General features: G+C 37.7%; 1 protein-coding gene across 1 annotated transcript in view; it reads left to right on the plus strand.

Annotated features, from left to right (window-relative positions):
- The first annotated feature begins 222 nt into the window (after positions 1-222).
- LOC106637920 (uncharacterized) overlaps positions 223-25,788 on the plus strand; it is a 143,120-nt gene continuing 117,554 nt past the window's right edge. Inside the window, exon 1 of the mRNA XM_089593916.1 lies at positions 223-426. Within this exon, the coding sequence (XP_089450042.1) occupies positions 309-426 (118 nt within the window). The 5' untranslated portion in view covers positions 223-308. The remainder of the gene's footprint in view (positions 427-25,788) is intronic.

Raw genomic sequence — 25,788 nt, forward strand, 5'->3', positions numbered from 1 at the left:
CGGCTAAATAATCAATCACGGGCATATCGGGCTCTTCCTCGCACCCTCTCTAGTAGCGGCGTCAGCAGTGGCGGTACGCGCGTAATCAGCGCCCGATCACCTCTCGAGTGCAGTGTGCTCTCATCAGCGTCAAGGGGGGTGGGAGGGATATATATTATCATAAAAGGGCAGTAGAGGCTGTAATAAGGCAGCGGCGGTAGAAGAGCTCGGGGAAGGTGTTGGGCGACGCGCCAGCGGTGGAGGCAGTGGTTGAATAAGAGGTCCAGCGGGAGGGGGTAGCCCGTGTCGTCGCGACCGGAGCTCCGAGGATGGAGGTTGTCGGCGAAGAGGAGTCCGGCCTCGGGGCCGAGCATCCCGGCCAGCAGCACGCGGTCATCTGCCCGGGACAGTTGCACAATGTGCACTATCCTGGATACTCGAAACACGGTAAGGCCTATTTTTTTGGTTTTTGTTTCTTTCATCTCTGGGGGTGCCAGTCGATTTTTTCAAATTTCGGTTTTGAATTTGCAATAAATTACGAATTTATGAGAACGTTTTCTCGCTGGAGGGGTGCGATAAAATCAGTCGATTACTTCCCCGTACAGGAGTCACGTTTCCATAGCAGTACAAGAGATCTGGAGCTTTTTTTTCTTCGTTAATAATCTTACGGATGTTTAACTATCGATGGGTTCGTTTTTTGGTGATCGGGAGAAAGCATTTTACGTTTACTTGTTCAGACGAACCATCAAACGTTAACTAAAGTATGCTAACATCTTCGCACTTTGAGTAATGCGGTAATTCTACAATTATACAATCACTCCTCAATTATTACGTTTTCCTGTTGTTTAGAGCTCGTATATCTAAGAGTAGAATAATGAGCATTTACAAATCAAGATTGAAGGTGCTACAGGGATTTCCAGAAAATAGTACAGACTAACTTTAAAAAGGTTCTTGCGATCGTAAAGTAAAGTTGTGATTTTTTATGACATTGGACATTACTCGGACGTGCATATAACCCATTCAATAGCAAGTGTCTTTGATTTCAACAATGATGTTGGATATAAAAGTGCAAGATTTATTTCAAAAGGTTACCGATTAACATTTATTTTAACTAGTAAAGATTTATTTAAAAGGGCTACGCTTTTCTACATCAAACATCAAAATTGTAAAAAATTGAAAAGCGAACGTTAAAGACGTACAACTTTGATGTTTGTAGTTTTCATTTTGAGTGTTATGTGCTCTTCCAAGATTTTTTAACAAACTGGTAACGACTTTTGTTGAAAGGACCACGTGAATGACATTGCATGGAACAAAAAAGTTTAATTTTCGAAGACTCCAAGGAATTTCATTCGGTTATAGAAAAAAAAAAAAAAAATTTCACCGTTTTTGTATTTTTGACATTTCAGAGTGAAATGCATACAACGACTATTTTTAAATTTTTTTAGCGAAATTCTGAATTTTTTACTATTTTGAGTCATTTTCGGTAGTTGGGGTATTTGTTAATTTGGCAATTTATGATATACTTTCAAAAAGTTGGAGGTACACAAAAGTTTTATTTCCATTAGATCTACAATTTTCTCTCGGAACACACGTGAGCAAAACGATAATTTGCAAAGATGCAACAAAATAAACTTTTTTTTTCAGAGTTTGAAAGTAATTGAAAGAGCTACGAAAATATGTTTCCTTTGATAAAATTTTTCCTGATTGCACAACTGAATGTTCCTACCAGTACAAAGACAAAATTGTCTATTAAATTTGCACCTAATCAAATGAAAATTACTTGGGTTGGCTGGAAATTCGATTACGCACGTACAGAGTTGATTACACGTGGACTCATAATCAAAAATATTCAAGCCATACTCACTTTAGAATCAAAATTTGTTGCGCATTCTAATTAGTCTAGTAGTTTTGTTACGGTGAAAATATAAGGTGCGTTCGTGTAGCAGTGCCTAAAAATGAAAAAAGCTTGAATACTGCGTGTTCTAATATCACACAATTTCTAATTGTGAACAAAATTTCATAAAATGACGTATGATTAATTTTGAAATGATAGCTTGAAAATCGATTTTTTTGAACTTTCAATTTTTATTGCAGTTCATAAAGCTAGAAGATTATTCAATTTCTAATAGACAATGCAGATATGTACCTACATAAAACAGTGAATGCGATTCGGAACAGATCCTTGTTTCAAAAAATATAGGTTATGGGCTGAATTGAAGGGTAATACCAAATTTTGAATAACCAGCTCACGACTCTATCATGTGCTGGATGCACATCGGTCGTCGGTTGCGGGCTGTTTTTTTTACGTATTGCATGTAGAGCTGCTTCGCTAGCTTTTGAAAATTTAACCATTCAAATGGAGGAGCGAAAATGTGACGCATGTGTTTTGTTAGAAACTAAAAAAAGGTACCTGTTGAATTTTTAATTTAGAAACCTCTTTCACAGAATTCTAATTTTATGGTATATTATAGATTTTAATAATTTTTTTTTTTATTAAAAAGTGCATCAAACATAAGCTTCGTCGCACTTGGCGTCCTTGGCTGTAGTTACATCTTTGACGGCATGAGACACCTTAATGCTTATTGGAAAAAGAAAACAAAAACAAACAAACTAGAGAAACAGCTAAGAACTTGAGAAGAACAATTCACTTAATGGATTACATATCCTACGGTTTGCTTAACGGATTACAGTGGAACAAGTAAATCAATATGAATTAAAATTGACCAACAGAGTTTCATCTCTGTTGCCCTGGCATCCTTGATAAAAAACGTATTTTAAACCATGTTTTAACTTCTTGAAGTTACTTTTAATTTAATGAAGCCGTGATAGTTAATGAAATGCTAATTTTATTATTCATTATAAATATACGTACGCATACGTTTAATTGCCTTTGTATAACACTGAATTTCAGTTTCTTGGTGTATACCTTTGATTCATGATTTTGAGGCTCTAGTTCGTTAAAAAAAAGTAAGAATGTGGAAACCATAATATTATGTGTTATGTTAAGAAAAAAAAAAAAAAAAAAAAAAAAACGGCATATTGTTCAAATGTTTACGAGATATAATATTGTTAAGTCTGTTTGATGTACAGCAGCAAATGTACCGTTGAATAAAAAATGGGAAAACATTAGGATGACTTTTGTTGATTTATTTACACTTATTTTTTATTCGTCGAGTTTTTATGCACTTTTCCCTCTGTGAATTGCAGACGATTCTTAGCACAGCAAAAAGTTTAGAACAGCAAGTTTGTGTACGCTAAGGAGAGAGTCGGAATGTTAATTTTTTCGCTCCCCAACGCGTTTTATATTTATATTTGAAATCATAACGCGTGAAATAATAAACGCGTAAAAGCGCACCCTGTAATTTCAAGTGAGTGTAAAATTTAAAGTTTCCAGGACTTTAGAGACGAGCGTTCTGAGAAAACTCGTTTTTACACTTAGTTCGTGAATATTTTCTCGAAGTACAATTTGAACGTGCACTGCGTTGAAAATTCTTTTCACCCTTATTGGGCGCGACTGCTCCGTAAGAGTACCGTGCACTTTACCTCATAGAAATATATCATATATATCTTAGTAAAATTACTATATTATGTATATTACATATACTATAGTAAAATTACCGTGCATAGGTACTATATATGCATTATACATAATAAAGTAAACAAAACTAATTTTCATTCATAATCTACCTTTTTTCTAGAACATTGTAATTTACATTCAGAAAAATACTATACTGTATCCTAAAGAAAAAAATCATTTTTTTGGCTGTAATTTTACGAACAAATACAAAGTACATTCTAACATGAAATTTTAGACGTTATAGTTTGAAATGACACTTTTTGGTTGACTACTTATCTCAACAATAAAAAAAAGTATAAGCGCACACACGACTAAAAATATATGAAAAATTGGTGTCTTGTTCATAACGGTAAAAAAAATGACAACAAACAAGAGATGAATATATTTTCCTATAAAGTATAAAAATAACGAAATAACGATAAATGCTTAACGTTTGAAGACACAAGTCGTAGAGCTTGAAAAATGATACTTGGTGGAATAGTAATTTTTCCTCTAAATTGTCATTCGAACGCTTAAAAAATCAAAAATCTCCTCGTGCACCCTTGGTAGAAAATAGCGTTTGCATCTAATGCGCCTCTAATCCAAATAGGGCGATCACAAAAGCCCCTTGGGATCCGTGACCGCCTTGGAGGAGATGCGTACTGGTGATAAAAATTACTATTGTAGCAGCTAATTTTCCTAGAATTAACATCTGCCGAAGTATTAAGAAAAAACTGGCAGATTATTTTTAAGTGCGATATTTTGTTGTACGAATCAATTTTTTTTTTTTGTCTTATTTATTAGTCGTGCTTTAAATATGAATGTGTAGAATGATTTTATCAATTTAATAGTTGGTTTTTAACAATATCTCATGTATTTCTAGAGAAAACAAAGTGTTGTCAATGGAAATTTTGGAAAAAAAAAAATTTCGTACAAGTCAATGCAAGTGTAAAAAATGTACTTTTTTTATATCAAAGCTGAGTCCAACTTTACAAATAAAGAATGAATTGTTATAAACTTAAAAACTAGGTCTTGATATTTTTCAATGAATTAGGCTGCTTTACATCAAAGAACAAAATTTACAATATCACAATTGACCATATGATACTTAATTTTAAGGTGTATTTATATTAATCACTTTCTAAGAATGAAAAGCTGTAAAATTATGTATTTAAAGTATATGCCCAGAAGTTGCAATTTAATTTTAACAAAGGCAATTATAAGTGGTATTCAACAAATAGAGTATTTTTCAAAAATTCATAATTTTATTATGGTTGCAAATTAATAAAAAGCTTAACGAGGATTAGGAGTACGTTGATTAATTATAATTTATATTGACTTTCGCGAATGCTATTAAATACTCACTCGCATTACTGTAATCCATTAAACTAATGGCAGAGTAATCCATTAAGTAAACTGTACTTCATAGGTTCTTTGCTGTTGCTCTGGTTTGTTTCTTTACTAACATATTTTAGATATGTATTAGGGTGTTTTATACATGGCTCTGACGTCAAAGACATAACTACTCAAAATAAGTTCGAATTTGCAATATGCATCGTTAGCAATAGTGTATACCATGTTCAAAACAAAGCATCCAAGAACAGCGAGAGAAGGAGGTAACATAAATAAGTAAGTCAAGGGCTACGCTGTTCATGTACTTATTGATATTTTATAGGTGACGATATAGACAAGAAAGAAACATCTACAGTATATATTGCATATGAAAGAACAGAACAAAATAAAGTCTGCACGATATTTTTAAAGATAGCGATGATTCGCTGGATTACGGTTCACCTGCCTTTTCACGATTGAAAAATTACGGAATACTACCCCTGGGAGACTTTATTGGCTAGAAAATAACACACAGGCGTATAATACAATAAGTTTTAACAACTAAAATTTAACTACGAATTAAATTTACTTAAAATTAAAAATTAACCACTAGGTGGAGTCTGAAAAGATACACGAGTGTGAATTCACTCAAGTCAAAACGTAGGGGTGTGTGTACATCGTGCAGGTACAACTGTGTCTATAGGTATCACGTACGATCGACGCTATTTATGTAGTGTTACAAAGGGAGTTATTATACATACTTCAAAAGTTACAACGTTTTTTACAACGCTTCTTTTACTTCAAAGCTCTCCGCAAAGGTGAATGAACTTGTAGTATATTTATGTCCTCTTTCCGATTGAGTGTACGATCCACAGTGTACTTTTTTAATTTAATAATATTCATGTATAAAATTATTAAATAGTTATTGAATAATATTGACAAGAATGTCAATACTACCCAAGAAAGTCGAAAGTATTATTGGATACCAAACTGTAAATAATATTATGAATATTCTTAAGAAAAAAATCATCTTTTATATCAAATAAATTTTAAGTGTAACTCGGAAAAATCTAAAAATTTCTAAAAAATTTTATTCACATTTTTTTTACTTGTGCAGATAAAGGGAGTTTCACTAATTTTCACCGACACATTTACCAAACAAAACACATGAAAATTGTTTTAATTATTCAATAATGATTATTTTTGGCTGATGGTGAACTAATTTGACTGTCAAAATTAAAAAGTTAACCGAACTGTGCCTCACTATTTCACTAACATTATGTTAATTATATTATCATCATATTGCCACATTACCATAATTCGTTGAATGTCTGGCGTGAACTGCAACATAATAACGATGAAAGTGTGCTTGACATAACGCCAATATTTGAAAATTTTTAAATGACTACTAATTGGTATACAAAAGAATAATCTCGCGTTATATTTTTGAACATATCACTCTGTTCAGAACCGCATTGACTCATTTATACACATTTTTGAGTATGAATAATCCTTTTGCTCACGAATGACGTTAAAAATTCCATGCTGTTGACTGAAAACTGTATGAGAAAAAGTCAATTTTTAAATGATCAAAAAACCTAAATGGTTCTAAAATTACCCTTACAGATTTTATTATAAAAATAGTAGTCTACAGATTTTCACTACACTGCTTGAAAGAAAAAAAATGAGTGCACATTAAATACGACTCAGTTGTATCATACATTTTTTTCTTTAGCATCGTTCTCGTGCTTCAAATGCCAATAACCAATTAGGAAAAGAAAAAAAAATTATAATGTTTTATTTAAGGTTGTAGTTGATAGACACATAGGGACAAAGTCTTAAAGACGCAATCGCTGAAACCAAAACATAAAGACAGAGGTCCAAAAACGTGTAAAAAAACTGTTGCAAAATTACAAAAGAACAAGAGACGAAAACGCAGTAGTACTAAATCTTGTATGTGCTCGGCCAACTATTGAATTCGACTAAACAAAGTAAAATACAACAACCCCGTTTAACAAGGAGGTAGACGCTAACAATGGCGAACCCAAGACGTGTTTATTTTTGTAACTCAAAGCATGTAAATTATCTCTTGATATAAGCACTGCGTACTCATAAAAAAAAAAAAAAAAAAAAAAAATTTAAAAAGAGGAAATGAGCTTGGCTTAACGAAAGAGAACGGAATTATTATTTTTCAAGAAATTCAACAACGAGATCGAGGTTGGCTTTTGTCGTGCGCTTCAACACCGAAGGTCTTACGGTTTTTGAAAAATGGAAAAGTATAAGACTCAACGAGGCCTTCAGCTGTACCGCAGTTAAGACTTCGTTCGTGTGTTTGACGTGCGGGATGTTATTATATACTTTCCAACATCGAGTCGGTCGATGAGTTGGTTACGAGGTAACGGGTAGGTGCTCGACCACCACACACTCTGTATCGCTACTTGGCCGTTGCCGCTTGAGCTGCCAAATGGTCTCTGGACCTTTTTTTATCCTCTTTCGCTCTCTTGGCCAACTAATTTTGGAAGCCACACTCCCAGCCCAGCCCCTAAGTGATAAAATGATTCAAGCCCCTACAATATACTCTCGTGGTAGTCCCCGAAAAAAGTGTTCATGTGTGCACATGCTTATACATATACGTATACTTGTGTAGGCAAAGTTGATCGATGACCGGTTATAATATAACACCCGCTAACCGCTCCGGGGCGACTCGGTTGTTGTTTTTCCCTTCCACCTCGTCCATTGCCGCTGTCCCTTCGCTTTTACGGCTAGGTTATTCCGGGTCTGCGAGATTTTTTTTATTTTTTATTCCCAAGCGTGCTTGTATCGTGTTTAATTTCTCTCTTATCGTTGTTGCCCCTTTTTTTTTTCTTTCCCACCGGCGACCCGGTGGTGCTGGCGGCGGCCAAGTATTATGGTTTTAACGACTCGCTGGTCAGCCGGAACGGGTGTACGTGGTCGCTGGCTCGTTTAATCATATCCCGCCCTCTTTCTCCTTTTACGCGGATTCACGTTGGAGTATGGGGTATCTATACCCGCGCTTCGCTTGTTTGTAGGCTCCGCTGGAAAATGCAAACACAATAATCGCTCGACTTTCGTTGCTCCGAAGGTTTTTGTTTTTTTTCCGGTTCCTTTCGTGGCGTTGAATTTTAGGACGGCGACATGGCTTTTTAGGGATGCGACAAGGCGCGTGATGTGCTTTACTACGTGGAAGTGCATCGATAATGCAACGTACGGTGATGTGAATAGGTTGGATGACTTTTTTTTTTTTTCCATTTCGCCTGTCGAAAATACAATGAGTGTATCCGAAACTTGGGACATTTGTTGTCTTCCATGTTACATTTTGCAACAAATTACCCGATAAAAAAATGTCACTCGTGCTATTTTACCCTAGTTTTTTGTGTTCAGAGTATACTTTCTTTTTTTTTTTTTTTTTTCATCTCCCGTGCGGGAAATATCTAGAAATCAATACGGCCAACGAACAATAACAATTAATGCCCGCATATACACATGCAACTATTTCGTTTTGTAGGTTTTCACGGTGCGCTTGCCGACTGAAATATGCTCTGGTGAATATTTATGGTACGCGCCAGCTTTTGTTTGCACTGCAAGCTATTTATATTGAAAAAAAAGCACAGTGCCGGAGGCTTATTAAAAGGTTTCTTGTTGATTTGAAGTATCGAAAACAAATAAAAGGATGGAAAAATGCTACTATACTCTCAGATATTCTGTCATGTTTGGTTTGGTACCGTTCGTAGAAACTCATAACTTTTACTATATTTTGCGGTTACACCGATACGAGTTAAAGCAAAAATATTATGCATAATTTCATGTAATGGGTATATGACATTGTATTCATTTCATAAGTAATAAAATCAAAATAATATCTTGGGAAGTATAGTATTTCTTTTAGGGCAAGAAAGTAAGACCTTGGATTTTTGTCAAAAATTAATGTACTCTATACACATAAATTTTTGTAAAAATCAGTTATTTTCTCTGGGGTCGCGTGAAAAAATGGATTGAAGGCAAAATCTAATTAAGCGTGGAAAGTCTTCGTGTTGCATACAATACCCATTTGCTTGGCCAAATTTAATGATGTATCAGTAGTGACAGACATAAATTTTTTATGGCCACATATAATATATAATAGCAAAGCCAAACTGTACCAAAGACGCGTTTTTAAAAAATCTGGTGTTAATCAATTATAAAACCGAATTTCTGGAAAGTTATATAAAAATTCATCTTTTTACTTTCAAGAGAAAATTAACGCAACGGGTATAGCTCGTAGGGCTATTACCTCCTCACTGTCTCGTTGATCAATATGATGCTGGTACCACTGCGATGATACAAGTTGATTGGCTATGTAGTTGAGAACTCATTGAAAATGCAGACATCATAGACAGACTCGGGCTACTATGGAGGATTATACTTTGAGATTCGTGAGATTCTTCGCAGTAGATACCCCTACTTTTGTGCGTGGCAATTAGCTTCTTAAGGGGGCTCCTACGACTACTGCTGAGGTCAAAGACAAACAAAAAATAAAGTTTTGTTTTTCAATAAACAAGTGTGTCTGAAAATCATTATGATATTTTTAATAACGTATGAAGTGGGAAAAATGATATTTATGTGTGTAGTTTAACTTTGTACGAAAAATTAATTATTGTTTTGACCAGTCTAGTGCATACGAGGGTACACCACCAGACCAGACCACCTGTTTTGGTGTAGTATAGCGATGTAAAATATAGGTATATGGTATATATATGTCGTGAACAAGTACGTCTGCTACCCACGTGACCTCCTGACCTCCCGGACACTATTTATTTATTTCTATCACAAATATCTCGCTAAAATGGTCCTTTATCCACAATTTTTAATACAGCATTTTACAGAGGAAGACTTCATCTACAAAACGTATATATTCAGTCTGCTGGGACATTTAATTTAGGTTTATTATAAACGAAAACAAATTGTTTTTCACGCTGTCCCATAGGAACACGTGCTAATAGTTACAACTTTGAGCTCGGATTTCTCAAAATTTTGACCCATTCGAAATATAATTTAGACCACTATTAAATTCAGTAGACTTTTATTTACAAGAAATAATATATCTCTGTTTGGGGACTTTCGTGAAGGAGCCCCCTTAACTTGTCTGCATCTGGGTTCTCCAGCCTTGGGTTGTCAAAATGATCTCATGCGAATGTGCTTACACAAGTACTGATAGAAAAAAATAGGTCTTACTAAAACATTGTTTATTCGATAAAATTGAGTACTCATTCAAAATTTTAGATCATGACATGCAATACAAAAGTTTGTAGGGAATAATTATGTAAAATTTGCATTTAATCTTGAAATACCAGCAGATAATGCTTGCGTGTGCTTTCAACATATGGAGCTCTAATATATCAAGCAAAGTCGCTAAAACCGTTGTAATCGCTGCGAAAACTACTGAACCGATTTTGCTGAAATTTTGCATACCGATTCTTGACACTTCCTAGATGGTTTTAGTATGGTTTTTATCTTGAAAAATTTCATAACAATAGCAATAGATAATCTCAAAGTTTTGCAAAAATACGCCAGCTTTTCACTTTAGTTCGGTAGTATCCACTAGGTGGCGTCGACATAAAATCGAAGCTACCTGCAACAGAATTGAATAAGTATGGTTAGAATACGCCGGAGCATCGCAGAAAATTTCTGCTTTTGTCTACCAGCAGTTCATCGAACTGTATCGAGAATGTAGATGATTGTCGTGCAGCTGGTGACCCAGTTACCAACGACGCTCTTCTCTAATAGGCAAGTGATCTAGGTCTACTATCACCTTGAACCTACTGGATTGACGAGTGAAACCAATAAAAAATTTATTCCAATCGATGACGTCTCCGGTGGAGTACCAGGAGACGTGTCTAGCCAGAACATATCCTGCTCCAACCCTTCAGAGTTATATGGCTGTACCACTATCTGGCCTGGTGCCGTCAGAGAATTTAATACTCCAAAATGTAAGCCAGGGAAGACAGCCCTGAGGGGCATGCGCTACCATAACGGCTTCCTTCTCAGTGGTCGTGTCCCCAACTGCATCCCCACATTTCCCTGACTAACGATAAGCGGTTGGTGATCCGGGGAACGACCCGAAGACGAGATATTTTTTGATCAGTGGCGTACCTCCCTCATGTACGGTCTCCGTCCACATCAGAGACTCCGAGGGTAAAAGTCAAGCTACCCACAGCTGGCTCTCCATCATCAAGAATAATAATAAGGAATGACTGGAAATTTTACCACTGGCCCTTTTCAGGGCCAATGTAAGTATTTACGTTCCCTACATAACCATTAATCTCATCGGTCTTTTTAAGGGCCACCTAAGTTTAGATTATCTTGCTAACAAATACATTTTTACTGCAATTTCTGGAGACGATTCGTCAACTATAAAAGACTATGTAAAGCCGGCCACTATTAAACCAAGTCAGTCATTAACTGGTAGACGTCACGAGCAGAGTTTTTCGTCGCAAGGCTGGGAGCCCCGGTGACCAACGACCCTATATTACTCTCTCGACTCTAAGCATTTAACTAGAAATCACCGATCCTCTCCAAGGTCTGCGCTGGGCGAACCTAACAGCTATGAAGGGAAAAAAAATTTGAGCCAACGGGAGTCTCCAACGGGCAAGCATCACGAACCAATCTCTACTAATCTCTTAGATCATCAAAACAACTGAGTCTGCAAAAAAAGGTGCTTTAGACACCAACGTCTTCGACGTTACATCAGGAGACGTTAGGAAAGAGCACGACAATTGGCTCCAAAGTTTAAAACTTTGTCATTTTTCTCTCGATCAGTCTGGGGCTTCAACAGCAGGCCAGAGAAGATCACCCAGAGGTATCCAGGCAGTCACAATTGCTGTTAACTGGAGTCAAGAAAGAGTTTACTTAAAAAACTCACCGTTTTTTTAGGGCCATCGGACGTCGAACTACCTTGCCAACAAATATATTAGAACTTAACAAAGTTGACAGAAAACAGCCTTCAGGGGTCACAAACGTCTTAAGGATGCCAATAGTCGCAAAAGGGTATATTGGAAAGAAAACTTCAAATGCATCTAATGAATACAATTTTAGGCGTCAAGAAACTGACGCAGAAAATTTATCAAGATTGGAACAGCCAAAATCGCCAAGTGAAGTATCCATTACGTGAGAGATCAGCTTTTCATTTTACCCTAACAGTGATCTCTTAAATCTTGAAAGATCTGAATTCAAATTTTTAAATAAGTAGAAAATGTATTAGTGTTTTTGTGGCAATAAAAAATGTAGAATTTAAGCTCCAGGACATGGTTGCTTTGGTAATAAAGTTGTGAAATAAGAGAAAAAAATTTTTTTTACTATATATTTTTTGGGAGTTTAAAATCTTAACAGCTTTAAAAAATAGCCCTTTTCGTAATTTTGTACGGGAGAAACTGTAAATCAACCGGTTTTTATGGCCAACTATTATTTAATGGCATAAGGAACGCACGGTACTTTTCAGCATAATAATAATAATTTAATTTTTACAGCTTATTATTTGACCAAATAAACTGTATGAATTACTAACAACTATACTTTCAATAAGAAGATTTTTGTTCTGAGAAGTGCCAGGAATAAATGTAAAATTTCTAACTGAAGACGTTTCACATTACATGTCAACACACTACGGTGTTCCATTTAGTAAGTCTCGGGTGAAGCCGAGACGGGGGGCTGCTATTATAACAATGTGTTTAGAATTGCATAAGCTTTATTCTGTTAGTTTTTTAATTAATCATGTTCAGTAAATAAATAATGAGGCTACAGTTTCATAAAAAAATCTCCCTAATGCATTTTTTTGCGTTATACTTGAATTCAAGCAGAAAATTTTTGTAACTTTTTTGTCTGTTTTTTTTTTTTTAATACGTTTACTGATGACTGAGATAAGAGGTTTGTTTAGCGTACTTGAGATAAATCTAGTTTCACCACACTAATAATTGATCAGTTAATTGTAGATTAAATACTTATTAATTTGATGCACCTTATGCATATGAAACGAACGCCAGTTATAGACAACGTAACGAAAATTCGGAACCGTAGCTCAACATAGTTTTGATACATAAATCATGATGTTTATGAAAATAAAATCAGCCAGCATCTTTCTCCTCCATCTGGTTAGATTTTTATGGTAAGTATGACACTTGTAGATCAAAACTGAGACAATAAATTATAATTTAAAATACAAGGGTGCTAAATCTATTTGATACCGCTGTCAATTAAAAAAAATCTTCGGTGCATATTTTCATTTGGTAAAATTAACCCGTTGCATGGCTGAAACGGAATCAACGAAGACGTCACCCGATAAAAAAAAACCAAAGAGCTGGAGCGAAAAATTGCCAAAAACCAAGTACCTGTTTACATAAAGGACAAGACGAAACTCCCGTGGAAGGAAGAGAGACAAGTGCACAATTACCTGATCGTAAACCAGCCCACAAGTGGATAAGACAGAACCACCGAAAATCCCGTTTGAATACACCTAGGCTCCGAAGCCCCAAAAAAACATTCGCTTCGTAAAGTTTTCAGTACACCACCTAAAGTACCATGCACTACGCAACCAAACCACCCTCCCGGGAATCTTTTTACGTCGGTCGCGCACGTGACCCGTTTTCGCAAAGCACATGTAAGCCGCCCAAAGTGTAAATATGGAATTCCCGAAGCGCAGCCCCCTTCATTCACGTACCCACCCACACGCTCACTCGGTGATTCAAATAATTTAAAGCGTTATTAAGAACGTCGCGACGCCCGGCCACGCGCATCCATACACCAGCCCGCCCGCATCCTCCCGCTGCACCTTTTCAAATCGCGATGCGTAGCGTTTAAATTAATACTGCCTGCACGAGCGAAGCCGTTCATCAAAAATGTTTTGACGTACGCGCCAGTACACGTGGGCGCGGAGGGGCGATGAAAGCCTCGGCACCGGAGAAGGTGTGTAGTATATAACGCGCGGCCACGGAGTCACGGACGGGGAATATACTAGTATACACGCGTGTGGATAATTGCCGCTGACGAGCGGGTATTTATTTTACGGCGCAGTTTAGGAAAAGCCTCGCGCTTCGCTGTCATGTTTGTCGGGGATGAAAGGACTCGGTTAATTTTTAACGAAAATACAAAAAAACAAGTCGGAGTTAGCTCGTGGGGTGTCGGGCTGTTTTGTGTCGATCGATATTCTATACAATGCCAGGGAGGTGTTTTTAGAGGTGTATGTATGTGAAGCTTACGAGAAAATGTAAAATAAAAAAAAAATACCAAGAACAAGTACAATTGTTTTACTCGTGTTGAAAAAAGCATGGTTGAAGGGGGGAGGGGTACATAAACTGTAGCAACGGTCAAACTGGGAAAAAACAAACCCTTAATGATCGATAGGTTGCAAGAGTGACGCAAAAAGTGCAACATGTAAAAGCTGCGTGGCGAGAAGCAACAGACGGAGCCAAACTATAGCTAAATCTCAGTCACTATTGAGGAAGATGAATTAGGAAGGTAAAGAACAAGTTCGAATATTTTATAGATCTGGAAAATTACGAGGATATTACGAGGCTAAAGTCTCAGTACTTGGCATTTTTGGAAACTACACCTAGTTGTGCATAACCTTGAAGATGAAAAAATTTATGTTCATTCTAAATCCAAATGGTAGAAAGTAATTAAAATCATTTCAGATTTTTTCCAGTTTATGGTTTAAAAAAAAGTATGTTTCTACGTAATTTCCCTATGTCTTGGTCCAGTACTACTTAGATGTCACCGTAGTAAAAAGATTATCGGACCCTACAAAAATTTAACGGAATACGGTAAAATTAATCTTTTGTGGAGACTAAGGTATGGTAAATAAATATAGCACAATATTGATGATTGAAAAATCAACGTTTCGTCGGCACGGTTTGTCGACTTTGTCAGGATGCTTTATTGTACACTATGTACAACAAAAAAAAGAAAAGAAAAAAACAATCAAATACACGGTCGTCAGTTAAAATATATATGTCTAAGGAGTATTACAAATAAACAAAATTTTATGCCTTCTGGATGAGACTATCGACTTTTGCTCAGCTGCTAGTAACTGCGACTCATGTTGTTACTGTCGCTGTTATCAAAGCCAGTGACTTTAAGAGCCCAAATAAATCTAGTCTCATACAAACGGTTTTAAAATACATATGTACATGTAAGTTTTACATTTTAACATCAATACGCTTTAGTACTATGTCATAAATTTTGCTCAATCTTGTAACGTCCCCTTTGAAATTTAATGTATTAGGATTTACATTGACGTATATCATTTCAAAAATATTACGTTCATACCAATCCTTTTCTATGTTTAACACACTATATATTCTCGAAATGAAATTTATGACCAAATTATTGTTTAGGTACGGAAACAACCGATTTTTGTTAAAACCTTTTTTGTAATCATTAATTCTATCTTTTAAAGCGCGTTTAGATTACCCAAAATAAAATGTAGATAAGCAGCTCTAGCACGAATTTTGATAGGCTGCGCCTGTTAAATTTATCTTTTCCAGTTTTTCACTGTATTACTAGCTTTTTGTATGATTATGGGAATGGTTCGAAAATTGCATCTTGCAGTGATGTTGCACAACTTTTTGTCTATAGAAGCTTCACTTGTTAAAGGTTTTTGGATTGGTGGAGTTGTCTTATACGAACTGTTATGAGTGTTATTTTGATTCGATTTTAAAGCATGTAAATTAAATGCCAAACATATATATCTACTTTTAAATGCAAATATACTCAGTAAATAGCGCTAATCTTAAAATAACCTTCCCGGGTCTCATAGATGTATATTGATCACAGAGTATGTACATTTTAGTCACTGCTTCATTTTTGTTTTACCTTTTTTGATACTTGATCTGTTAAAACAATTTTGGAAGCAACGTTGAGTTATTATATCTTGATAAACAACGAGTCGTGATCATATTGATTATTTTTTAACCGTCACGTTGAGAATTCGAGTACTGTTCTCTTTCTCTCTATGTACGGTTCGGGTGAGTGTGTTTTTTTAACCCTCTGCAAGTGGCTCAGTTCGTTTGTCGGGAATTTTTGAATGGGTTGAAAAAATTGGAGCGCACGGATAACGGTCGATGGAATCCACGAACTTTGTTTGATGCATATATAGGTAGTGTCGGTATGCAAACGCGTTAACTACCATCGCACGCACGGAGATCGCATCGAGCGAACGGAATCATGTTTTTTTTTTTTTTGAAATTCCTAAATTCCTATCTAAAAATCCAACAAAAGCGCGCATCGTATGAAAATTACACGTTGCGGGAGCTTGAAGGAAAAAACTCCACAAAATGTATTTATAAATAAATGAACGAAAATCAGAAACACAGCTGTCATTCAGCCTAGCTGGCACTTTGAGCGACGTTTTACATTGTAATCCGCCCCAAAGCAATTACACACACGCGAGTCCGACGTTTGATTTCCTCGAGGTCTTGTGTTTTGACGGGAAAACAAAAAAAAAAAAAAAAAAAAAGAGCGCTTGGGTAACCCAATACCTCTGCACATAAAGTGATGAGATGCGCACCCCGTACAAAAACTCGTATAGAAACAATGTTTAATGAACTCTCAAAGTTACCTTCTACGCTAAGCATGTGCCTATACGTGTGACGTACAAAAACAGTTTCATCGTGTTGTGCAGATACCGTGTGTACAAAATACGTTGACATAGGTACTACATTATTGCCTCATCCCTCTCATCTTGCAAATACGAGACAAATGTCAACGTCGATCTTTTTGTTTGTTCAACGCGCCCCGAGATCTCTGCATGTACATGTTTGCGTTGCATATACATGCTTCCCTATCCTGCGAGTTCAAATATATCAGCAAGGATCAATATTAATAGTGAGATCGACTCTCTCCCCTGACGTACTTGTATTGTCGACAAATTGGGCGAAGAACTAAAAAATAAAAATGAAAAGGAATAAAAGCATCGTCACTAGTACTTTTACACCTAAAGGGATTTAGTGCTTTAATACAGCCCTGCCAAACAACGTGTCTGGATTGGATAGGTAGAACGCATAGCTGTTCAGCTCCGATGCTTATTTTCTCCCACCGAGTGTACGTTCCTCCTCTAAAAATACTTCTAGCTTCTTCCGTTCCTTTTTTTTCACGGTTCTTCATTCCATTGTCGGTGCTGAACACACCTCGGCAAATTAAAGCACAATTAATAACCCCTGCTCCCCTTTCGTTGCTGTCGTGTTTCTGTAAATGGGCAAGCACCTTTTCCCGGCACCACACCACTGCGGCTAATTAATCAGGTGAAAAACAGAGCAAAAGGAGGGGGGAGGATAGCGAAGACATACTCGTGCTCTTTCTTCCAGTTGAAAATCTCGCAGCTCCTATATGATTCATCGGCGGATTAGCAGCGTCTGCTTGTAGAAACGAACGCGCGTTTTCGACCCTTTATCTCTGTCGTCTGCTTCCATGTTTTCCTCCACTTCCCTCTTTTTCTTCTTCGTACGCGTCATGTGCTCCAAAGTGTGAGCACGAGAGCGAGTGTTTGTATTTGGATCACCAAAGTCGCACATATGCGTGTAATTCTCGAGAAAAGCTTAATGTCTCCCCATTTCTTTTTGGATGGTGTTACCTCTCGTGATGGATTCAATTTTCGTACTAGTGAGTCAACGCGAGGAGACGGCTGGCAGTTTTTTTTTTTTAATCATGAATACCGTTGATTGAGCTTATGTGTGATATTGAATCCTAAGATATGAGTATCCTAAGTGAGGTCTTTTCACTTGGAACAAAAAAATTTGCTAGATGCGAGTCACGGATTTGAATCATATTCTAGGATACGATTCTACGTGTCAAAACATCAAAGATATCACAAAATACTAGGATCTAATGCTCTTTTATCCTTAATGTCTGAACAATAATCGATACAGATTGGAATTAGCTCTTTTTACCTTCGCTGCTAACTAGAATGTATGGGTGAACCTCTTATTCGAGACAAATGGAATCTGAAGTGAAATCCTTACATAGATCGTGCATTTACTTAGCACTGTAGGTCAACAGTAAAATATTCTATGAAACGGATATTGCAGCTATAGTCACGCATGTAAATAATTGCAGGTCTTGCTAAAAACTAGTTCATTATGCTTGTTTTTAATATTATAATGAGTAAAGGGAACTGTTTGGAAATGTTATTGATGAGAAAACATTCATTGTAAAAAAAGTGGTGACGTTAATGTATCCATACTAGGTATCTCTGTGGGTTAAGTAGTTGCAGCAAACACCCGATGGTCTATACCTTCAAGTAATTCCCTCTGTCCAACATAACCCTATACCTTTGTATCTTTTGTTAAGTGGAATTTTTCCGGTGCTTTTTAGGGTCTATCCCAAAAATGAATGTCAAAGTTATGTAAGGTTGACAGCATTACTGTTGCTATGATGAAATGAACAGAATTGGCAGTAAAATGTGTAGGTTCCTTTATATAAAAATACCACAGTGTTACCGTCGCTTTATGTTTAAAATTTCAGTGATCACACGAAATTTAAACTCCAAGATTGTAATCCCGTTAACCCTATAATCTTAAAACCTCAGAATTTTTACCGAAATATAATTTGGGGGGGGGGGGGCATTATTTAGAAAATTAATTATATTCATTCAAATTTGTTTAATTAACCCAAATAACTATGTCTTTTGGTTCTGTAGTTGAATACTGTAGTTATCCAGGGTTATGGGATTATAGGCTCAAAGGTTACTAGGTTATGGGTTTAAAAACCCGTACAACTTTTGAACCGAATCTTAGAATTTTATCATAGACGTCTAACTCAAAGTCGTTTGCAAACCAAACCCCAATCAGGACATCATATCGCTTTATGCATGAAAAATTGAAATGCCTGAACTTAATAGGATACACTTTAGTCGTTCGCTACAAGCTGTGGAACAAAAAATTTTGTTGCTGATCCTTAATTGAATGGTACTCTTGGTAAGTTCAAACGGAAACATAACGAAACTGAAGATCCAATTGTGGCATAAGCTTCGTACACCATCAACACGAGACGACAAACGAAATGCCAGGGAAGACGATCGAGAGCATCAAACGCCTACTCTGGTCGGGAAGAGCGAGGGACGACATTAAGGTATGATTAAGGAGCCACGATTGAATTCGAAGGGACATCGCCGCAAGCTTTTCGAGAATCGTTCCTGCTTGGGTGTACACGCGCGGCCGCACGGCTCGTTTAATATAAATGCAAATGGAACGAGGTCCGCGATGCATTTTAAACGCAACGGCGAATGAAATTTTACGAGCTCAACTTTTCCCGCGTCGGAGTTGCCGGGGCGCCGCCGTCCAAATGATACTTGCTATTTTTGGATGATTCACCGCGACCCTTCGTGTCAATGTTATTACAACGCGAAGTGAATTCTCGATCTCTTCCCCATTTTCAAACCTTAAAACATACATTATCCATGGGTGAGCTCTTTATCCTGTCCTTCCACTGATTTTCGTACGTACGAATCAAGTTATCACGTTTTATCTCGACCTTAAATGGGAGACTGTTTATAAGTATCCAGTTTTATTAACAGCTCGACGATGGATATCTGATAGCGGATCTCACGTGCAGCCGCTCACTGGTTAGACAGTTTAATTAATCCAGCCTGATTTTTTTTTCCACAACTCTCGCGCGAATCAGACGTCGGTCGCACCGCGGTATACACAGATATACAGGTATATTCTCCCGCTGGCTAAGCGTAATAGCGGATATAGAGAGGTAAAGCTCATCGCGGTGCCTCCACCGCCTCTGCATGTGAAATGAGGCGCCTGTGCTGCGGTTTTCCATTACCCCACCCACGTCGCTGTCCCTCTCTGAATTTGACTTCCAATTAATCATTTTATTAATCAGGTCTATCAGCTCCGTAATCATCGATCAGTTATAATCATCCGCGAGATTGATGAATCGGCGCGTACGATGCATTCGGAGCATCCAGTCCCAAAAAATAATCAGTCTGGAGCTGGTAATCGACAGATTGATAGCCAAAAGTATACATCGGGTAGGTCCTGAAGGTCTTCTTTCTCTCCACTTTCGCCTCAACTCTCTATCGTCTATTCCACATGACCGCAGATTGAGCTAACGTCCCGGGTGGAAAAAAAGGACACTAAGCTCACCACCGTAGCTTCCAGAGAGAGGAGCACACACGTACCGCGCGTGTGTGCACAGAAGAGCAGGGGAGAGCAATTTGCACGATAATTCTCCCGGCAGCCTCATGCATATTGGCAAACAAATCAGCCTTCCAAAACAGCCGCGTGCCAAGCGCGGGGAGTAGTAGCAGAGAAAAACCGGGAGAGAAAAAACACAACAAAAGAGCACAAAAGACGCATATGGAGAGAGGGAAAAAGTGAGGATTTAATTAACACGTTGGTGCTGGAGATGGTAGAAAACAGTGTCATGGATCGACTTTTCGAAAATGGGAACGAGTCGACTTCCAGCTGAACTAGTGCATGGACCATGAACACTTAGCCCTGCCGCGTAGAGGGGTGCATATTGCCAATTTCGTACCGGAGCGTCGATCGTTGGGTTGATTTTGGGGAGCGGGGCTAAAGGAAAACTCGAATCTCGTCATCAGCTTGTCCCTACGTGCTCTCCGTGTGTGCATGCGTATACGCCCCGTGCGGCGTGATTGGGACAACACGCAAGGGATTGATGCTCTCCCGAGTGATACTATACATCGTCAGCGACGCAACACCCTCTCCGGCCTCGAGGGCGATCAATCATGCCTAGCCTGGGGCTCACGAGGCAACACCTATTTTCTTTTCCTCTTGGTGCGCTTTGAGACTGCATCAGCGAGCGCGAGGCCTCGTTGCTCGGTTGTAGTACAAGCGCGCGCCTCTTCTTTTCCTTCCTCTTCGTCATTGTGTATACCTACGCGCGACAAAAGTTATTTCCGTCCTGGCTCTCGCGTGAGACTCGACACGAGAATACCTTCTCGGCTGCTTCGATCGGGACTGGGTCTCTCTGCTCCCTTTTGCAGCTGAAGGATTGAGTAATGCGTGCTCCATTTGGCTGGCGAAAGGAGGATCAATGAGCTTATCCGGATGGAGCTATCCGTTTGTCGAGTCCATCTAATTAATGCAAGGCTTTTCTTATTGAGATGTTTTTTTTTTCTCTGGATCAGGATGTTTGACTATCGAACGTGAATTTGGTGTTGGGGTACTCTTCTCGCGTTGTGGTGATTGGAGAGGGTTTTCGAAACTTGAAAGTTGCGAGCACTACGAAAATCAAGATGTAGCGAAAAAATTTTCATCTCGGTAGGTCGGAGCCTGACAAACCTTGGAAAATCATGACATTAGTTAGAGGTGACTACACTGTGAAATTTAAGTGAGTTAAAGTACACGTTTACAGCGTGTAATCAAAATTCCCGTTTTCATAAAAGGCATTACGGAAAATCTAATGGATGCTTCGTAAGCTATTTCACCTATTCTATTGAACTAAAGTATTGTTTTTTTCAATGATTGACATAACTGAGATGTCGAGAGTAAAATATTTCTATCACAAATCTTACACACTTGTAAGCGTATTAAATCTGTGATAGCCTAGTTTTTTCACTCTACAGCTTTTCTACATTGGTTTTTCTTGTTCTAAAGTATCCAATATAATGAACTGGTCAACCACTTGGTGCACCATAGCCTTGGTTGTCCTTAAAATTATTATCCACGTCACCACGATTTATTTTATAAGAAAAAAAAAATTGTAACAACACTGTAAACGTGTAATTTTACCATGCTTGGATTTACAGTGTTACTACTCCACAACTAACTGTTGACGCATTTGTTTACAATAACGTGGGAGGAACATTGTTGAGTTCCGGAAATAAAACCTCGATCACAATGCATTGCAGTTAAAAGCAAATAAACTCGCAATTCCTAATTAACGTTGGTCCGATCCATAAACAACCATCCAACTATCGGCTCTTCGACGGCGAGCGAGTCTAATTAATCTTTCTCCCCGTTCAAACATCCCCCAACTTCCATGAACTAAGTTACGATATATTTTGCGGGAGAAACATACAGTAGCGATGTAGAGGCGGACCATTGAATAGCGATGGTATATTATACTATCCCCTAGGTGCCTTCAGTTATTACATCTACAAATGAAATAATAACGCAACAACGCAACGAACAATTTGGCGAGAAAAATGGTGAAACAAATGCAGAATCAATAGATTTAAGACCATATGACATAAGCGCGATTTCGAATGAATCTGGAAAACGAGACCTCCAAATATCCCTAAAAATTACACGTGATACAAAAACCTTGAACTTACCACAAGTTAGCTATAACCTCGATCCAGCAACGACTATCCAAATCCCTCGTAAAAATCCCACGTCAAGCCCGCTGTGTGCATAACACGTGATATCCCTGCTTCCAAGAATCCCCCCCCCCGGTCTTTGCGCTGGACAAAGCTTCGAAGGAAACTCAGCCTCAAAATTTCATGAAACCAACTAACCACCAAAGCGAACAACCTTCGAGCGGGTCCCCGAATCCCCTGATAATCCATGTGGATCAGTAGGTGCGCTCCTCCCGGTCCCTACCCTCTGCACACCCCCCCAACGGAAGATACGACTTTAGCCGTAGCTCCGGCCCTTGTATACACTTACTTTGCCTCAAAGCCTTTACTACTCTCTCTCTCTCTCTCCAGTGGTCGTGGTTATAGAGGCGCGCGAGGCCTCCTCTTCCAGAAACTTTGGGAAAAGCCGTCCCGCAGGATAATGAATAAACGGATCTCGGACCAGTAGCCGCAATTGCCAGAATGTCGCGATGAGCCAAGCCGGGGGGAATATAGATTTCGAGCTCCTCGTCTACCTCAAGGACGCCAACTCTTGTGTGTACACCAGCGACTTGTATAACTCGGTGCTAAGTGCAGTGGAGGCAGTATCGTGGTTTTCCGATGCCGGGGGCAACTTTACTCACCGAAATTCGATTTTCTCCTTCTCCTGGCAAGCCTCTCTCTTCATACCATGCCCGAGCCCCGTACGGGATAGTTTGGACTTGGAGGTATTTCTGTCGAATGGTATACACCGGTACCCCTGTTGTTTTGCTCTAATCATTGCAGTTTCCTCATTATTTTGTATTGTTGCGTGGAGGGGGGTGTCGGAAAAGTCGTTCTCCTCCGAGCGAGAAGTTTCCTCGTGGCTTTTTGGCACCACTCGAGCTCGTCCGTTTTATTGCCGGGGAGAGGGTTCAGGATTGTCTTGTGCCGATGATTCGCGGAGGGTGTGGTGTTTGATGTGGGATTGAAGAAGTTAAATTGCGTTTCGTGAGTTGGGGAACAAACGCAGTGTCCGCGCGTACTGTTTTGCACTTCGCGCTCTAATGAGAATGTTTTATTTGAAGTGTAATGAGCCGAAAGTTTTGAGCCAAAGCAAAAACGGTCCCATCAGCGTAATTTCGAAACTTTTGGAAATAATGTCAGTGGTCGTTGATGCATCGAGTGTTTATCAGGAAAGATGTCCAAATTGCAAACGAATGATTAATATCACTTGGCATTTTGAATATTTTTATCCTAGTCAAAATTGGGTAGTAAAAAACAAACAAAAATGTCTTCGTTGCATAACGCCATGAACTCCGTTTTTCTTTATTACAAGCACACACACTAACGTTGCTCGTGAACGTAAAATTTTTGGTTTGAACGACATTGATTGGAATTTCAACTTTTTACTCTAACGATATATTTTTATATTGATTTGATTTTACATTCAAAAAATTTGAAATGCACTGAAAGAGAAATATTTAAATGCAACAAAAACTCTATGAAGATACACTAAAAATCGCAAAATAAATGTGTATAGAGGAGACCGAGGAATGACGAACACCTTTTCTTGAACAGCTAATTACAGCTTTAATTTTAAAGTAACATTAACCGAAAAAATCGATTTTTAAAGAAAAGAGAATATAGTTATCACAACACAAGCAAATTTTATAAAAAAAATAAAACTTTTTGTTTAAGAACGGCACAAACCAAACCTCTGAAAAATGCTAGTAGTGCCCCAAAGTGAGGTACTTCTAACAGGGGGTGGGGTACCACTAGTCTGATAAATCACGATGATTTGTTAGGGTAACTCGTAAAATGAATTATGAAAAAGAAGTTTTTTTTTTTATTGAGTACACATAAAATTAAAATGAAAAAATGACTAGAGCATGTATACATATTACAAATATTTTAAATTACATTGAAGTTGTAATTTTGGAATTATAGTTTTGATTTTTGATTGGCATTTGGTTCTCATCCCAGTTTCCTCGGTTATTTTTTTTTATAGTGACGCACCATTTGTAAAATTTGCTTAAAGAATAAACATCTTAAAAACTAAATCATCTTGTGTATCACGGTGTATCACTGTATATCACAATGTTTACATGTCTGGATAAGGTTAAGAAATCTGTTTACGGTCGGAGCTTACCGATGATATAGAGAATTCACATGCTAGTAGCGCCCCACCCTAAGGTGCTAGTCATTCCCCATATAGACCACGTTATTATTTTTTAAATAACTTTTTTTCCATGCCTCCTAGAGAAAATTAAAAAAAAGCATGTTGAAGCTCAAGGTTTAATCTACAAAATAGACATCATTAGATAGTTTAAAACAGGTTCGTTTGTATCGAGTGTATGCGATTAAAAATGCAAGAGCAGGCACTCTATGAGATAAAATTTTACATGTTTTTCATTAAACTTACGCTGCATTGTTTAGTGTTTTACTTGGAGAGGAAAAAGGTAATCGCAGTAAGAATTTTTATTTACAAGGTTTGAATTGAAAATATTTTATCATTCGGGAGAAACTGAGGTGCTAGAGTTACCTAGTATAAGCTTGTCATTCCCCGGTCTACCCTACTATTTCTAAAGTTTACACTGACACGTTGTACATCGTTTGAGTTAATGCTATTAGGGTATACACATAATATAATACTGATAGAAAGGATTTCTTGCATCAAAAGAAACGTCATTAAATGTTCATTAATAGGTATATGAGTTTAAACTACGAGGTTTGATAAAAAAATAAGGTGACTTTTTGAATCGTGCGCGCTCTTTACACTCTAAGGGTGCCTGTACGTGGAAGACCTGCTGTTTGGCAACTTCCCGTCAAAGTTCTCTGGTCTCATGAGAGTGAGAGAGAGGTTAAATGTGGTCACGTGATGACCTCTCTCTCTCACTCTCATGAGACCAGAGAGCTTTGATGGGTAGTTGCCAAACAGCAGGTCTTCCATATACAGGCACCCTAAGTTAAGGACGTTCGGTAGTGATTGAATTTTCCAACGAATTTTTCTGAAATTTTGACCAGACGTTTTTATTGTTGTTACAATAAACCAGTCAAAATTTAAAGAGGTTCCTCTGTTTCGTTTTCGAGATATTGAATTTCAAAGTTAAGTCATTTTAACACTGTCGCTTATGGGAGAACTGACTGAATCACAGTTTTAAGCAAATTGGGCCAGTGAATTTGGCCAATTTTTTTATATGTTACAGATAATGTTATTAATTTGATGCATACCAAGTTTTGCGACGATCGTCTGATTCGTTTATAAATAAAAAATTAAATAAAAGCTCGACCGAAACGCAACGGCAACGTCGCAAGTGGCGGGAAATTCAAAATGTTCCAGGATGTTGATCAGTAAATATCTCAATATTATTGTAGATATTTATGCATTCACGCATAAAATACAAGCTTACGTGTGTGCGTGAGTGTATGTACAGAACGCCCACCCCTTCCCATAAAAAACAATAAATGTTAATAACACGCTATTTATTTTTTTTTTTAATTTCAAATTTATTATTTCTTCTTAAGATACAATTTTTTTGCACATTACAAAATCACATGCTCATAGTTTGAATCACTCATCTTAGAAATCATCCTACTTATCTGACATCCCATGCTGTATGAGACATGTCAAGTCATTTAA

This window comes from Copidosoma floridanum, unplaced genomic scaffold (genome assembly GCF_036245765.1).
Source record: "Copidosoma floridanum isolate Cflo_tuat_1 unplaced genomic scaffold, Cflo_Japanese_pri ptg000020l, whole genome shotgun sequence".
Lineage (NCBI taxonomy): Eukaryota > Metazoa > Arthropoda > Insecta > Hymenoptera > Encyrtidae > Copidosoma > Copidosoma floridanum.